Source organism: Grus americana, chromosome 2 (genome assembly GCF_028858705.1).
Source record: "Grus americana isolate bGruAme1 chromosome 2, bGruAme1.mat, whole genome shotgun sequence".
Classification (NCBI taxonomy): Eukaryota; Metazoa; Chordata; class Aves; order Gruiformes; family Gruidae; genus Grus; species Grus americana.
The window spans coordinates 93,505,117-93,523,390 of record NC_072853.1 but is presented as its reverse complement, the minus strand read 5'-3'; the positions used below and the strand labels follow the sequence as shown (position 1 = coordinate 93,523,390).

At 40.8% G+C, this 18,274-nt stretch overlaps 1 protein-coding gene across 1 annotated transcript in view; it reads left to right on the top strand.

The window, feature by feature from the left end:
• The window catches only part of ECI2 (enoyl-CoA delta isomerase 2), a 32,869-nt gene extending 27,914 nt beyond the window's left edge, over window positions 1-4,955 (top strand). The window contains exons 8-10 of the mRNA XM_054817372.1: window positions 1,363-1,452; window positions 3,466-3,609; window positions 4,409-4,955. Coding sequence (XP_054673347.1) covers window positions 1,363-1,452; window positions 3,466-3,609; window positions 4,409-4,564 — 390 coding nt within the window. The 3' untranslated portion in view covers window positions 4,565-4,955. The remainder of the gene's footprint in view (window positions 1-1,362; window positions 1,453-3,465; window positions 3,610-4,408) is intronic.
• The last annotated feature ends 13,319 nt before the right edge of the window (window positions 4,956-18,274 follow it).

Sequence of the window (18,274 nt, the reverse complement as noted above, 5' to 3'; positions counted from 1 at the left end):
GTTTTCACTTTCTGTGTACTCGTATTTAAAGTCAGTGACAAGCTCATGATTTAGCTGAGACAATCTGATAGTAACCTTCTCCCTGCACTAGGGCAGCTTTTGCTTGTGCCCTTGGTAATTCTTTGAGGATTTCTGCAGGGTCTAACTTGCCTTTTCACTTAGATTAGTCTTCATGAGAACTTTCCTGTTACCTTTGAGAAGGCTTCAATAAACTTGAAGTTGATTGTTCTCTATTCTTCCCTTTCGAGGATTGCGAACTCCCATGCAGTAGGGTTATTCTCATCCAAATTACTACTTAATTTCACGTTCTCCAGTAGTTTGGTTGGAGTGCTTTAGGCATTGACTACCTAATCCAGAAGTGGCCTGCTTTGCTATGTCCAGGATCTGTTTTTATTCTCAGCCAGGTATTCCTGGAGGAGATCAGTACCAACCACATTTACAGGACGCTGCGCAGCCCAGTCTGAATGCAAATCAGCATTTTGAGCAGTCACTTAACATTGCCTTCTGCACTGGATTTTGCTCCAGTTCCTGGGGCACCAGTTTGTACCTCTGGTATCGTTCATCTCCCCTTGGTAAAGCAGGGCCAATTACACTAGCCTATCCTGACAGATGTTGTCTAATCTTTTCTTACAATGATATAAATGCCACTTTTTTGCTAGGAAGTCTATTGATCTGTGGTACTGCAGCACAGTGAGAGATGATTACCTTCTATCACAGTGAAAGCTGCATTGGCAACTTGTGCACTCTTTGTGTATCAGTTCATATTTTTAAATGGAAATAAAGGCAAGCATTTTGTCTTCCTTGCTTAAAGTTGATGTGAATTGTCAAAATACAAAATTCTGTAGTTCAGTTCTAGCTTGCAATTAGGTATTGTTTTCTATGACCTCATGATGCATTTCTGCCACGGGTTCTTTGCATAAAATTTGAGGAAAGAAGATTCATTGATTTGACTTTTTCAAGAGTAGAATAAACATAGTGTGCTATCAGAAAGCAAAATGGTCTTTACTGCTTGAGTTATTTGGGCTATGTATTTAATAACTTTTAGGGCAGATGTGTGTGAACCTCCTTTCTGGAAAGATTTTGCACATGCAAATTAGCTTCTGCTAACTTCATCAGTGGGATTGTTATGATAAGGGTATTGAATTATACAAATGCAGCTCTTGGGTGCATTGAGAGGATGAAGCAGTATTACCGGATGGTATTTAAAGCCTGTTATAGTAGCAGTTCAAATGTTTTTCTGGTGAACTCTGTTACAGTAGAAGCTTTGAAATGAAAACTAAATCCTAGTACCTTAATCCCATGCTCTGTTGTGAGGTTTGCTTTAATTTGTTCTTTTTTTTCTTTTCTTTTTTTTTGCCCCAGGCTACATTTCACAGCCCATTTAGTCAACTTGGACAGAGCCCTGAAGGATGTTCCTCTTACCTGTTTCCAAAAATCATGGGCTTAGCCAAGGTGAGAACATCTGCACTGTACGTGGCATCATCTGACCTTGGTGTGTCAGTGTCCTTCAACTGTAAGAGCAAGTGGAGTTCTCAAAGAAAGCTCCTGTTTGCATCTTTTGAAACAAAGATCAAGAAATATGACGACAGCATCAGCACAGGCGCCATGAGAGTAGAGACCACTTCTAAAGCCATACTGTGATGCTGATGAGTTTTTTTGCTCATGGTTTCCTCCAACTTCTTGAGACAATTTCTATATGGCCAAAGGTCGTATCTGTCTTCCAGCAATGGGAGGGAATGATGTAAAGCAGGGTTTAAAAAAAAAAAAAAAAAAAGAGTACTCTTAAGAAATATCTTGGTAGGCTGCCTTTATCAGGCAAGGGAGCAAGTATTGCAGTGGTTTCTGCCAACCCTGTGGGAAACTTGTATTCAACCACTCCTCCAAATATGAATATGAAGAAATCCATTTATGTATTTACTTCCAGACCTTTTGTATTGCCTATTTTGTTCTAATATATATTGGGTTTCTGTCCATACTCTTATGTCCTCTGTCTACTCTAGCAATAAGGACGCTAAATAATAGTAATTTAAAGAAAGAAAAAGAGACTGCAGAATCTACATTTTCACTTCTTAGAACGACATAACTCCCTTTTTGCTTTCTTGATATCACACAGAAAAAATCTGGATAGTTTCAAATACTTACCTGATGTTATTTCCTGTGTTAATGTATTTTTGTTGAGCAATGTTTAAATCTGTAAGGAGTAGAGCAAGTGCAACATCTAAGGGTAGTCTGTTCAGTGAGATATAACCTGTCAGCCCATGTTCTAGAAATCTTGGAGTCACTGCAGGAAGTGAACAAATAAATTTATGATGAGGTAATTTCAGGTGACAACGTTGGAGCTCTGCTTAAAAAGACACGTAGACTCTTGGTGAACAACAGGAGTTGGAAGCCAGTCACTAGTGGTGTGACAGAGGTTGATACTGGGTCTAATACTTACTTAACCTCTTCATTATGGCCCAGATGATGAGACTGTACTATCAACAGATGATACAAAACTGAGGGGAATGGTTGATGCACCAGATGCATTGCTATTCCAAGGGACCTGAGCATGCTGGGTGACTGAAGAATCTCATAGACTTCAGCAAAGGACAAGGCAGAGTCCTGTACCTGGGAAGAAATAATCCCATGCACCAGTGCCTACTGGGGGCTTACTGGCTGGAAAGCAGCTTTGCAGAGAAGGACCTCTGTGTCCTGGTGGACAACAAGTTGCCCATGAGCCAGCAACGCACCCTTGCAGCAAAGGCGACCAACGATATCCTGGGTTGCATTAGACGGAGTGTTGCCAACAGGTCAAGGGAGGTGATTCTTCCCTTCTGCTCAATGCTGGTGATATCACAGCTGGAGTGCTGTGTTCAGGTCTGGGCTCCAGCTGCAACAGAGACATGGACGTACTGGAGTAGGCCCAGCAAAGAGCCACAAAGATGATTAAGGCACTGGAGCTTATGACATATAAGAAGAGGCTGAGAGAGCTGAGACTGTTTTTCCTGGAGCAGAGAAGGCTTGGGGAATCTTACCTATGTTTATAAATACCTGATGGGAGGGTGTAAAGAAGACAGAGACAGATTCTTCTCAGTGGTGCCAAGAGGAAAGGGGTACAAATTGAAACACGGGACATTCCATCTGAACGTAAAAAAAATAATTCTGTAGTGGGGGTGGTGAAACACGGGAACAGGTTGTGCAGAGATGCTGTGAAGTCTTCATCCTTGGAGATACTCAAAACCCAACAGGACAGAGTTCTGGGGAGCCTATTCCAGCTGACCCTACTTGAGTAGGGGGTTTGAACTAGGCAGTATCTGGAGGTCCCTTCCAACCTCATCTGTTCTGTGATTCTGTGCTCTTTTCAGAGGGCAGACACTAACAAGCAAGAGAGTAAAATAAATGTGACTTGGAAGCTTGTACCTTTTCTGTCAGATTACTCAAGTTTTGTGTTTCATTGAATCATACTTTCTCCTCTTCTTTACATAGGCAAATGAGGTTTTGCTCTTCAACAAAAAGCTGACTGCAGCAGAAGCCTGTGCCCAGGGACTTGTGACTGAAGTCTTCCCTGACAGGACTTTTCAGAAGGAAGTTTGGGCAAGATTAGAAGCTTATGCAAGCCTCCCCAAAAATGTCAGTATTTTCAATTTTTTTTCCACCTTGTAAACCTATAGGACTCAATCCTCCTGCCAAACCTATCCTATTACTTGATTTCACTTCATCCTTAATTGAAATAACAAGGCTCGATATATTTTCCTTCAAGCACAGATCTGTCCCTCTGCTGCTGTGAAACAGATACCTCTCTTCTACCCTGGCTGAATTTAAGACAGCACATTGTACACAGAGAGTCAATGGTTGAAAAACCTTAAAAACTAATTAATCCACTCGCAGTCTCTGTGTGTGCCTTGGATGCCTCCTCTTAGATTTTTCTTTTGGCACTAGTTTAGGTTTAAGAGCCTTACCGCTGGTTCTACAATATTAATTCTATTGCGTGCACTGTGGGTGCTCAAGATGATGCTAGGCTTTACTTTTTGCTGAATGCAGCCATCCTGCTCACTAGTTTACGTTTTGCAAAACTACTTAGGTCACAATGGTATCATGTTGTATTGGACAAGGAGATGCTCATGCCAGCTGCTGGTAACGTGGGTTGTGTTTGGCACTGCAGACAGTTGAACAGGTTTTGCTTCTTATGCCCATCTACTCTGATTATGAGCACTTAGTGGACTGCCGTTTCCCTTCCCATTAACCTCCTCCACCTTACTAGCAGTCTCAGTAATTAAATGTAAAAATTACTTCCAGCAAAAAGGTTGACTAAAAAGTACAATGTTAATACAACTCTGTTTGAATTTCAATGTATTTATTGTGCTGTTTTCTGAAACAAATTAAGGTATAGAAAATAAAACTTCCTAATGTTCCTCTCTTTCTCCGCCAGTCCTTGGCAGTGTCAAAGCAACTGTTACGAAGTATGGAAAAGGAGAAGCTCCATGCAGTCAACAGTAAAGAGTGTGAAGTCCTGAAGGAAAGGTGGTTATCTGATGAATGTATAAATGCTATTGTCAGCTTCTTTCAGAAGAAATCAAAACTCTAATCTTCACCAGCAGAATAATTCCCCTTCTGGCAATAGCTTAATCTGCCCTTATCGTTAATAAACTTTCTCTTCAAATAATCATTCTTACACTTTTTGATGTGGTATATTTCTCTTCTGAGTATTGGGTTAAAACTGGTTCATAAAGTTAATACAATGTTGTGTGCCTTGGATCCATTATGGATATTAGGTTGGGGAAAAAAGGTTCATTATTCTGTAGGCAGCAGAGATGTTTCTGGATAGTACTAAAGCAGATTGTCTTCCAAAAGAAGCAACAGATTCAATAGCACCGTATTTTGATAGCTCTTCAATACATGTCTTACAAGTGATTCTTTCTATTCATCTGTGGGGAAAGAAATACTGTATTAATGAAAAAATAAATAGACTTATTTAATTACTGTTGTGCTGATTCTTATTCTTTCTGCTAAACATTCTCAGTGAGAGGATCCTGGAGGTGCATTAATATAATAGTCTTAGAAAAAGTATTCACTTGACTAACTTGAAGATTCTCAAAGATGTTTGTTGTGAGCTTTATGGTTCTAATCTTAACTGTAGTTTTCCATTAATTGCTTCATATTGCCCTCTTTTCTGTGAAAAATCCCATTAAAGATAGCATGACCTTTTACTGTAGCCATTTTGGAGTTAAATTAACAAAACAATTATTTTTCAACAGAAAATTTCTCCACTGTCTGTGGGTGTCTTTGGGTAGAGAGTGTACCAGGCACTGCAGAGGACAGGGTCAGTCTGCTGGAAGTAGGTAGGTATTTAACTCCTGCCAACAAAAAGAAACCATGGAGAAGCAGCAGTTACTTATCAAGAAAAGCTTCTCACTAATGAGCTGATTGTTGTAGAAGAAAGAAACAAAAACATCTTTAATTTCAGTGCTATAGATGCTGATCTTGACAGCGTCAATGGTGAGAAACCCGAAAGGCAGCACGTGCTCTGGTCCTGGCCTGGCATGGTGGGGCAGGTACATACGTAAAAGCAGTGGCGCTGCGGGTGCCTACAGGCGACGCAGAGGGAGGCTGGTGTAGGCACAGCAGAGTTTGAGGTGGACGATGGCACTTTCTCGTCTGGACACAAGTGCCAGAGCACTGGGGTGCAGGACGGGGATGGGAACTGCTGGAGCAGAGCAGTGAGATGCCAGAAACAGGTGGCTTCGGGTGCCGCCAGCGTGCCTTGGCCAAGACTTGCAGTGCCACTGTTGGGAAGTCACCCGCACCTGGGCAGTGCAGACATGCTGGGTGGCTGCTCAGCAGTGGTACCGCTGCCTCGTGGGTCTTAAAATCCAGACTTTGCCTCCAATGTGGTACCTGTCCCCCAGGGTTTAACTACTGAGAAAGAGTAAGATGAACAGGATCAGAGAAAAAAATTATGAGAAGCATGGCTATGCATCATTTGGCTATGCCACAAGAGTTACGTTTAATACTTCTTCACATCAAATTTGTTTAGGGTCCTCCTTAACCCTCTGTGACCATTGATGCTGCCACTCAGGATCTGCAGCAAAAACAAGCTTGGGGAGAGTGGAGTTACAGAGAGGTAGAGGGGAGAAGGAGGGTAAAGCTGCCAGGGAGGGCTGAGACCAGCCTTGGACCCTGCTGACAGGAAAGAGGGAAACCAAAATAATTTCCTGTTACCATGAAATAAGATGGAAAAGGGCTCAGGAGAGCATGCTTCCAGCAGATGTGAAACAGCCGAGGGGCAGTGGGGCTCTTCCACCTTCCCTCCCAGCACAGGGATGTGGCCCCAGGCCCCAAGGCATGGTGGTTGGAGGAAGGACCTCTCTGTGTGGTGACGTGCACGGGCAATGCCACAGGGCCAGTGCAGAGGTGAGACTGAGGAGCGGCTAAGGCCCAGGGGATGGTGGCAGGAGAGGTGGTGAGAGAAGCAGCTGAGGTGGAGACCTAGGTGGGAGGTGATGTGCCACAGGCAGGCTAGGCAGGCTCAGGGCCACCATGATGCCCCAAACCTGTGAGGCAACAGCCTCCGCCATCCCACCCAGGTGTACCCTGCTGTGGATGGGGCAGCCATTGGGCTGCTGGCAAGGAGCCATGCTGAGGCAGTGGGTTGCCCAGTGTGGGCCCACTGACTCCAGGCAGGCATTGCCAGGGCACCCCAAGGCATGAGCCTCAGTGCTGGCTGCAAAATGGCAGCAGTCGTGCAGGGCAAGGAGGTGGCAGAGAGCTGTGGCCCTGGCCCAGGGCAGCCCCTGGGCTTGGGGCAGCACAGGGGACGTGCCTTCAGGACCAGAGGGTGAAACACGGCTTTGTCTGGCCAAGGCTTTTGTGGCTCGCGTGTTTTTTCTTTTTTATTTTTTATTTTCATGCTCCCCACATGAGCTTGAAAGACTTTCTGTGGGGTTTTTGTGGTGGCAATAGCTGGGGATAAACAGTTGTTTGGTCTTTTGAAAGCTCTCTATCAATCAGCCATAACATTTAGTAGATTTAGAGATTTATTAGTGCATGAGTTATAACATCAAGTGTATTTTTTGTGGGTGTGTGTGGTGTGTTTGCTTTCCTCAAGGAAGTATGCAGCCATTGATAATCCATTGGTGGATAAATTAGCAGAAACAGGGTTTCTTGATCAGTGGATGCCAGCATACCACTTATAGCAACGGGACATTAACTGTTACTGGTTTTGTAATGAATTAGATCTGTTGAATTTTTTTTTTTTCTTCTTCCTCTTCTGACTCTATAAGTAATGAGAATAAATCAACATTGCCTCTAGGGAATGGAACTCCTGGCTGTTTGCAGTTAATTTTTTGAAAAGTTAAATAACTGTCTCAGATCACTTATGAAGTTCACTTCATAACTTTTTTTTGTTCACAAAACATTTGCTTCTGATTAGCAGCATCTTTAGTAATTTTTACATGTTTTGTGTCTAGTATTAAGAACAACAAAACAAGTCTGATGAATCTCTTCAAACAATTTCTGTTTACTCCATACAACAAATTAGCAACTTCAATAAGTGATTGTGTTTCAGAAGAAATTATCTAATGATATTTGTAATAATTGGATTGTGAGGATTACATCAAATGTTCCTTATGTTCCTTTCAAGGTATCACTGTGGGGTGGTGTACATCTTGCTAACACAGGGGTGCAATGTACAATAGGATTCAGGTCACGCTTGGCACAATTATACTCGTGCTTAATAATCTGCTTCTGTGTTTGTATAGAATCACAGGTAAATAATCAAATAGATCACAGCGAAATAGCACTGGCAAAATATCTGCACCTAGTTTCAGAAAATGTGGTGTTCTAAGTTTACGCTGGATATAAGACCTTCAACATTCATTGATTATATTTATTTTATTTACTGCTAATACAACACCTGTTTTGACTAAAAGCAGATTTAAAATCAGCAATTAGAAATCCAAAGTTTGTCAAAACCACAGAACTCTGCATATAAGGGCATTGTGAAACATTAGTGATATGCTCCATATTTTTATCATAAATGATTCAGTATTTTCAGGCCACGCCATGATGCGTGGTTTTATGTTTCTAACACTGAATTTACAGTTCAGTTGTAAATAACCCGTAACAACTCTGCTGTGCTAAAGTGCCTCTCCCTTGTTCCAGCTGAATGTGAACACGTCCATGAGGGTAAGGTAGTAGATCTCATACCTAAACAAGGACTTTAAGTTAGAATTTATGATGAAAAACTCCAAACCATGGCCATTCTTAGAAGGCTTCCTCCATCTATAATCTTTCCTAGATAGGTAGGGACAGACAACCATGCATGTTATATCATCTTCTTGTAGTAACTAAACAAAGTATTTCTGTTCACAAAAACTTTCTTCGAGGATTAGTTTTCCTCTTTGATTTGCAACCAAGCAAACTTTAAAACGCTCTCCATGTTGCCTGTAACAAGTGAAATGTAGTATCAACACATTTCAGCCCTAAGGAGGTGGAACAGGTCTAGAATGCAACATCTAAAACCTGGGGGTAAAAAAAACCCAACAAAAAATAAAACAACAAACCAAATCATCTTGTGACTTATTAACCACTTCCCCATTCAATATAATCAAGCTGTGCACAGTTGAACACAGATTGTTTAGCGTATTTAACATGATATTGCTTTAATTAATTGGTTGCAGTGGAACACACGTGTGAGAGCAGTTCAGCAGCTTCTCACCCACATGATCGTGCAGCACAAGATGATGACGACCAGAAGTGGCAGGAAAGCCTGCAGGGTTTTGTGAGGCAATCAGTTTGGAGTTTGCAGAGGGCTGGAGCAGAAAGGTTAAGATTACTATTGTTGTATTGTCTGTGTCTTCAGAATTAAAATATAAATCTGTATGACTGAAAACTCAATAGTATCCTGTCAGGCAGTAGCTGTCGTCTGTATCAAAGGGTTGGGTTTTTTTCCTATTCTGACAGAAAACACCCAGATCCTCCTCAGGCCTTCTCTCATCACCATCCAAAGGTTGAGTTGAGAGCTGGTAGGACTCTGATGAAGATCTTAAGTCTATTAGTCTGCCACAAGTGGGTACAGGTGAGAAGTGCCATTTGAAGGAGTGCCAAGCTGCAGACAGACAGACAGACATACGTAGCCCAAGACCCACTGAGCACTGCTGCAGAGGGCTTGCAGTGTGGCACTAGTCCCTACGGGAATCCTCCCACTGTGCCAAGGGTGCGCTGAGCTCCATCCTCCAGGCTGAGCTGTTCTTTACTGGGACCTGCAAACTTCACGAAACAGCGCTTTTCATGAGTGTGAAGTTTACATACACGTATATTATATTAGAGATGTAGCATGCTAAGAATATAAACAAAAGGCTTGTAGGAAGAGGTCATATCCTTTGTTAGAGAAGTCAGTGTAGCGTAGAAAGCAGAAAATTGGTCTGGCATGTAGCCCTTTCTTCACGTGTCCTCAAAAGTATAATAGAATGGTTTGTGTTGGAAGGGACCTCAAAGATCATCTAGTTCCAACCCCCCTGCCATGGGCAGGGACACCCTCCACTAGACCACGTTGCCCAAAGCCCCATCCAACCTGGCCTTGAACACTTCCAGGGATGGGGCATCCACAACCTCTCTGGGCAACCTGTTCCAGTGCCTCACCACCCTCATGGAGGTGGAATTCCTTCCTAATCCCTAATCTAAACCGACCCTCCTTCAGCTTAAGGCCATTCCCCCTTGTCCTGTCACTACACTCCCTGATAAACAGTCCCTCTCCATAAGTACACCTCTTTTCTCTGACTATGGTAGTTTTATAGAAATTCTCCCTACCTAAAATCCCCATTTGTTCAAAAGCAGATGCAACATTTGAAGTATATTATTAAAAGCCAAGTTCAGCTCACTGGAACTAAGAGCAGGTTAAAACTGCTGTAGTAAAAGATCAAAGGAAAAAAAGTGCTAAGTTCTGAAAAGTGTTTTCACGTGCACTATATCCCAAATTGGTTTGTTCTTTTTTCAGGACTCTTGCAGACTTCCAGCAGAACTATTGCCAGATTTGAGGGCATCTGAATGTAAATGTAGCGCAACACAGGTTGACTTTGTTGGCCACATTAATTAGGTATCCTGTTTTATTTTGTATTCCTTGTGCTCACTCTGAAACATGTCACTGATATTTAAACAAACCTGTTTTCCTTAATTTAGCTAACTGAAAATAGCAGCAAGGAAGGAATGTTTCATGGCTGGAAGAAGACACATAATGAAGGCAAAATTGCTGTGAGCAGGTAAAATAATGTTTTAATAATTATACCAAACTAAATTGAGCATTTAATATCATAGCCATCCAGCCAGGCTGAACAGGTGAGAGCAATGCATGCAAAGACATGTTAGCACTCTGTGGAATTAAATATCAACAGGTAATTATCAGCATATATGTATTTTCTAATTGGAGCGCTCAAAGGGCTTTTATTAATTGATGTAAATTTGTTTTCATTAAAGTTAAGGAAAGGCACTTGGGAGGTAACAAACAGTATGTTCAAGTAAAAGCCCTTAGTCTCTTCTAGAGCATGCTATTTTGTCCTATAGTTACACCCTGAGGATGCCTGTAGATATCTAAGGATACAATTCATTAACTCCATTATTAGTGTAATTTCTTCAGTAGATTCTCTGTATACTCTGCCTGATGCTGGTTTTCATTAATAAAGGAGGACTATACAATGGAGAGGGAGATTTTTGTTTGCCTATTTTCCTTTTATTGGTACTGGGCTTTCTCTTGCAGTTTAGTTAAGACCCTAGAACTGTAAGAACTGCGTCGGTACTTTTGATTACAAACAACTTTTCTTATGCACCACGTGTTCTAATGTACACGAAACATTTATGCAGATTGAAAACTTCAACCTGAACTTTGAATAATTCACTTACCTTGTTTTCCCTAAATCTATATGTAAATAAACTGATGGTATCTCCAGTTTGTATCTTTCACAATAGTATATGTTCACCTTTAATTAACCTTTTGTGTAGGGTTTCATATTTTTCAGTCAGTAAAATATCTATTGCAAATGTATTTTTTTACCTGGAATTTTAGATAAAGTTAGTATATCTAATCTTACAGATATGAAATAAGGAATTCTTTACCTATTGATTTGAAGGTTAATTTTAACATCTGGAAAAGATTTGAGCAGATAAAAAAATTTAGAAATTACTTACAGAAATTCCGTGGAGTTTGAAACAACATACCTAAAAGAAGATAACAAAGCAATCTGTAAGTTGTTACAATTTGCATTGATTGAAGGGACATTTTTGCCGTCTCATAGCACTGCTGAATATTGTTCTATTTCTTTTTGACATTTAAAGTGATTAGGCTTTAAAGTGAGTAACTTTTTGAAACTTTAAAAAAAAAACCAAAAAAACCTGAGCAACAAAAAGGCAGAAGCTAACTTCTGATCATGTTGTTCCATTAGCCCTGATCTTCTCAATCTGTGTGACTTTTTACCTTTCTTTTGTGATACAAGGAGAGAATGCTAAGTTTTTTTCATCAGGGTCTGCTCTTGTACAAGGAGAAGTAGCAGAAGCTACAGTGAAGTACACAAAGTTAGTGGAGAGAGTTTCTTGGAAATCTCCTCCCTACTCTGCAGCAACAAAAGAGAACAAAACAAAGTCTACATTTGCCAAGGACAAACGATATCAAACTGATCTGATTTCCTTCATTAGTGTGACTGGCTTGGTGTGTAAGTGAACAGCAGTGAATGTAATTTAAAGTTTAGAAAGTTTTTTGTGCTGTTCTGCTATGCAGCTGCCATAAACAATTCCAGGAAATGTGATCTAAATTAAATCACAATTGTAGAGTTGTAGAATTGGCTGGAACACTCTAATGTCAGTTTATCAAAGTGAGGGGCATAGACAGGCATCTGACAGGAGTTTTTTCTGGTGTTGCTTTTGCTCAGTGTGTTCACGAATGAGTTGGATGTCAGGAGAAAGCATTGTATTATAAAATATGTGGCAAACACCAAGTTTTAAGATCATCTTGATGAATTGGATTCTTCATAATCAACAGGATGAATTTCAATACAGAGAAGCACCTTTCCACTCATACTGCTACTGCTGAATTTTCTTTTGATGATTCTACTGATGATTAGATTATCTTCTAGTGATGCTGAAATTAGATACCCCAAGAACGCACATAATTGCTCTAAAATGGTTACCTCAGAACTATTTCAATAGCGGTTATCTTCTTTTACAAAACCTTAAGTATGTTAGTATGAAATTTAGTTCTCACTAATGTATCCATCAAGGGAGAACAAATTCTGTCATATAGGTAAGAACCCAAAATACATGCAAAAAGCACTTCCTGTTCCCAAGGCCTCCACTTCCTTCATGGTTCTTCATCTCCAAGAATGTGTTCTTCCCTTGTGCTTGTTGGAAAATATAGAGGAAGGTGACTCTGATGGGGTACAGCAAGGAATTGTTCCCAGTTTTTCTACTCTCTGCTGTAGCTAGCAGAGAGCTCACTGGTAAGTTTTTGAAAGGTTTTTCGTATGCTTCTGCAAGCTTTCTGTAAACTATATATTTCAAAAGATTTAGGAAGAATCTCCATGAGATTGCACTTCCCATTAGAGGACGTTCCTGTAGCAGTTGCACCATCTGCCTCTACAGGAAACCAGTAAAGCAGTTATAATATGCTTGATTGTCTCTACTGGGGGTCAATGGAAAGTAGGAGAACCACGGTGGTGACTTCTGCCAATCTCTCCTTCCCTACTCTGTAAAACCTTGTGGAACTCTGGTGGCTTAAGCAGCGCTCAGTAAAGGCAGATAATATTTTACTTCTGTGATGGATGGTAAACCAAGAAACAAACTTTTTTTAAAGTCCTTTCACTTGCATTTGGTGCAAAATCAGCTTAAAATGTACCAGTTTCCCTTGTGCCTTTCCAGCTTCATTTCCTTTCACCATTCCTGTTGCAGCTAAACACATTGATATCACTTTATTTTCTTCTTCTGGACGGTACCTTAACACAGGTGTTCATCACAGAGCGCTAGGCTTCTCCTGCTTATTGGAATAGAGGAGACTGGAGCTAGAATACTTTTTAAACCAAAACCAGACTGCTCTGGTTTTTGTTATTTTTGCCCAATATCTAGCCAAGTTATGGCAGTTTGGATAGTTTTTAATTCATGACGTTGCAACACATACTCCGAACAAGACTGTGCTTTGCCATGTGAAATTTCTTTCATGGAGGGTCAGCTGGAAAGAAGCAGGGAAACTTAGGAGGTGATACATTAGTGGTAGTTTGTTATCTCTGTTTTGATGTCTTGGTCTATGCTAGTGTTTGCTTTGTTCTGTTATCGGTGTATTAGAAAAGCAAAAATACATGCTGTGTTGTGAATCCAGTAGGAACCGTACAGAAAAGGCCCTCTGCCTTCCTCTGGCCCTAGGAGCTTGTCCTGATTTTACCCCAGCCAGCAGCTGAGCACCACACAGCCGCTCGCTCGCTTCCCCTCCCCCTCCTCCCCCAGCTGGATCGGGGAGAGACTTGGAAGAGTGAAAGCGAGAAACCTCAGGGGCTGAGATACAGACAGTTTAATAGGTAAAGCAAAAGCCACGCGCACAAGCAAAGCAAACCAAGGAATTCATTCACCACTTCCCATGGGCAGGCAGGTGTTCAGCCATCTCCAGGACAGCAGGGCTCCATCACGCATAATGGTTACCTGGGAAGACAAAAGCCATCACTCCGAATGCCACCATCACCCCCCTTCCTTCCTCTTCCCCAAGCCCCTTATAAAGTGAGCGTGATGTCATGTGGTATGGAATATCCCTTTGGTCAGTTGGGGTCAGCTGTCCTGGCTGTGCCCCCTCCCAACTCCTTGTGCACCCCCAGCCGTCCCGCTGGCGGGGCGGTACAAGAAGCAGAAGAGGCCTTGGCTCTGTGTAAGCACTGCTCGACAACAACAAAAACATGTCTTTATAACAAAAACATCTCTATATTATCAACACTGTTTCCAGCACAAATCCAAAACATAGCCCCACACTAGCTACTATGAAGAAAACTAACCCTCTCAGCTGAAACCAGGACAGAGCTTAAGAAGCTAAACTGGATTTGCACCTTCTTGCGGGAGTCCAGAAGGGACTTGGAAGTCTGTTACGCAGGGTTGGAGCTGAGCATGGCTTGTGTAGGCTACAAGAATGAATGTTCCTTTTGGGAATACCCATTTTCATGTAGAAGGTAAAGAACATGGGATTACATTTTTTAAAATAATAAATACATTTTTTGACAATAGAGTGGATATGTAATACCCTGAAGAGAAAAACAGAAGATAGGTAACAGCATGACATTCAGCTTTTGATATTTTAATAAAAATAGCAATCTTGCATTTATACTTGAGTGAGGAAAGCAGAGTTGGTGTTTAGTTGCTTGTAGGCATTGAAAAATAGTTTGAGCAGTTAGTCCACATTTATTATACGCTTAAATCAAAATAGCAGCAAATTCCAAATAAATCTAGTGGAGTGCTGCTTTCCTTCTTGTGACATGGGATAGCAACAGCTGCACCCTCAGCATAGACAGTATAACAAAGGTCAAGATCTTCGTTGGATTCAGCGAGGCCACTATTTCACCTCTAGTACATTTTCTCTCAGTTTATTTCTGGTTTTTTTTCTTTCCTTCCTCAGACGCACCAGTAAGCCTCCAGTGGAAACTCCAGCTCACATAATTCTTAAACTTCTTTGCTGCTAATTATGCAGTGGGAGGTAACATGAATGAATATTAAATGGCATCTCATACCAATCTTCCGCAGACACCAATAGTAATCTGCTAGACAACAGGAGACCAGGATATTTTTTCAATAGTCGAACTGAAGCTGTTATTTTTAACTTTGAGCCTGCTATTGAATGTAGGAGTGAGGATACCCTCTCTGTTTCCAAATGTAGTTTTGGTTTACAAAATGGTAACACAGAGGACAGTCTTTAATGGAAGAAAATAATGCGTCTGAGAAAGAATGAAAAGATAAATGATGGTTTGCCTAAATATTTCAAGAGCATGGATTTGAAGTTAAAGCCATAGGCAGTAGAAAACAACTGAGGAACTAATTCATTAGTCTTCTCAAAAGGTAGTCTTTTTGAAACAGGATAACCACAAGTTAGGTTTTGATCTATCCCCAGAAGGCTCTGATGTCAAACTGTTCTCTCATCTGCTGGAAATGGAAGGAATGCAGCATCTGCCTCTGTTCCAGGACAAGACCAGCACCTCACGGCTTCTGTCCTGATGGCTGTCAGCAGTTGAACTATTTCTTTGAAGTCCTTGCATCAGTCAGCCAGGGCTGTCTTCTCCCTCTCTTCAGACAGCTTTTAATTACCAAAAAAAAAAAAAAAAAAAAAAAAAAATCCTGCTGCTGTACACGTGAGCAGAGCTGTTTGGGGTGTTTGCCAGCGCCATGGGACAGGCAGGCGTGCAGTGGAACACCCACTACAGTGCCAGCCACGAGGGAAGTTAAAGCATCCATCACGTGATGCTCTGGAGAGCCCTAAGATGCCCAGAAGGTAAACCTCAAACAAATGCCCTCAGAAGAGCTTCCTCTTGAGCTGCTGCTGCACCAAGCTCTCATTCGGCTCTTGTGGCAACTTCAAAGTTATGGTCACCAAATACAGCTGCCACCTACTCTTTCTATACCATTGTATATGAACAATACAAGGCACAAACCTCTTCAGAAAGAGCTCAGTAATGAGTAAGCTTTTGTCTTGTCAAAAAGGGACAATCTCTCTCTTGCCATGGTGGAGCTGAAGTACACTAATACTGAAAAATATTCATTTCGTGAATTGCTACTTGTGACAGTCTCATTCAGCATCGCTGGTTTAGTGTAGTTGCTAAGGTAAGTCAGTGTTTTCTTACTGTTTAGAAGCAATGGGTAATACCTCATCAGAATTGAATAAATCTGTGTCATTAAAAAAAAAAATCAAATTTCATTAATTTTATGTGCTAGGATCTTGAGACATTTTGTAAGAACTCTATCACAAAACTAGCTGGCACATAACTGCCTTCCAAAGGGCTTATCCTTCTTACAATTACAGCTTTTTCCAAATATTCATAAACCAGTAATAAAACAGACTGCTTGTTACAGTTGAATTAGCATAAATCTATTGAAAGACTGTGAAAGTGTTGATGTGAATTGGCACGTGGTCCAGAGACTGTATCTAACTGCCTAAAACTGGTGGGAGCTGAAAGCTTTTCAGGTTCCAGTGGACTTACTCATATTTACCTTGATATAAATGGAATAACCTGTAAAACAGCTTACGGGTAGCTTGACTGTTGCCTGAAACCAAATAATGGGTGGCCTTGTAAATCAAATACATATGCAATTTAAGTAAATACATTTACACCCCATGCCCCCCCCCCGAATCTAGAACTAGAACATGTATGTTCCTGTGGGCTTTTTTTTTGGATTTTGGATATGTCAACTATTCCAAGAAAACCTCCTTAAACTTTTATGAGCAAATTACATACTTTATTTCATCTTTTTGTCTATAAGAGGGTCATTTCCATTAAGTATGTATTTAGACTGTATTAATTTCTCTCTGTGTGTACAGAAGCTTCCCACACATGAATTTTGCCAGTTTTTGTCACTTGAAAAGTCATCTCTTGCTTGAGTTCTGCAGGTTTTCTCTGAGATGTCTTCAATTGCTCTTCACTGCATATACGCAATTATTGCCTAATTTACCAATTTCTGGATTATTTTTCAAGCTGAAAAACCTTAAGAAAAAAGCAGGTGGATCTAGGCATTATTTGGGCTCCTCATGTAAACATAGCTGATTTTTTTTTTTACTCAGCCTTTCTGAGCAGAAATAGATTAATGACTTGCAAATAGGAATAGACTTGGTATATTAGCTTTAATGAGCTAGCAGAGCTAGCCTCCTAGGGGAAGAAAATGGATAGCCATTGTACATGTTTCAGATTTAACTTAAACACTGCCAGAGAGTGACTGAAGTGTCACCTTCCTGCGTGCAGGAGACCGTTCAAAGGAACAGCGATTGCAAGCGGTCCTCTTGTTCAGCTGTGATGGGAGAGCATCATTCAAGAGGCTGAGGGGAATGGTGGCTTTTACCAGATTCAGCCAGCTGGCTTAAGCTGTCTAGAAATTAAATCCAGACTAAATTGTGTAAAATCATGTATGGAATCCTATGTGTTACCTCTCTGGCTGCCTAGTAGATACATGAGTAAGCATGGAATGAAAGCCAGCTTGACTTTAGTCACATGTAGCACATGAAGTTCAGCTTCCCTGTTTGAGAACAAGGTTTAGGAGCAGAAAGAATATGTCAGAGCTGGGTGAGTGTGACAGCTCAAAGCCACTGTCAACAGTATTTGCAGAAGAAACTTGTTTTTCGTCAAAAATCACAAATGTTAGTTCTGCTGCTACTTCTTGTAACGCGTTCAGCGCTGCTCTTACTCTTTGCTGGAATTCAGCTTGAATTCAGTAAATTGCAGGAAAATATTCTCCCATTCATTCCAGTCAAGGGTTTTATACATTGGGTGAGAATTATGGTAACAGTGAGGTATGGGACTTACAGAAGAATAAGACTTAAAAGATTTTTATTACTTTAGAACCAAAACCTCACTCATTGCAAGGAACATAGTGTAAAAATCAATGCTGTTAGTAAATGAACCTTTACTAATGGCACAAAACCCCTCCAACTCACAGCAGTCCCCTCCTATCCCTATTGTATAGGTCAGCTGTTGTACCACAGGCTGAACACTAGATCTTTGTAAATATTCTTCATGTGATTTCACTATTTTATGAATAATTAGCTAATACATACTTTATAGAAAGATCTGGGCTACAATCATAAACATTAGTGTTTATGAGGAAATAATTGCGACGAAGCATTCAAAAGGCACATCATGGAAGGGCAGGCCAAGTTTTTCATTTAGAGAATGTAATTATTTGTCATAATTGTAAATTCAGTTTTAGTTATTAGTTTTGTTCATCTAAATAAGACGTGAAAATCTAGGAGACATGTTTTATAGTTTTGCTTCTGTACCCACATGATGAGTATAACGAATATACTTAAATTATTAATCTGATACATAATTCACACTCCATCCCACTTCACCATACTGCTGCTCCCATTTGACTAGCCTCTGTTTTTTCTTATAAAGATGAAGCTATAAATAAATTTGGCTTCCCTTCACTGTGATACAATGTAATTTCATCCCCAAACTCACACAAGCTAGTATCTAAAAGCTAAAAAAAGGCATGGGGAAAATCCAAGTGAAATCCACATGAATTCTTTGGCACTCACAGGACTTCCAAAACCAGGAGAGAGGCAACTTAGACAGGATGCAAG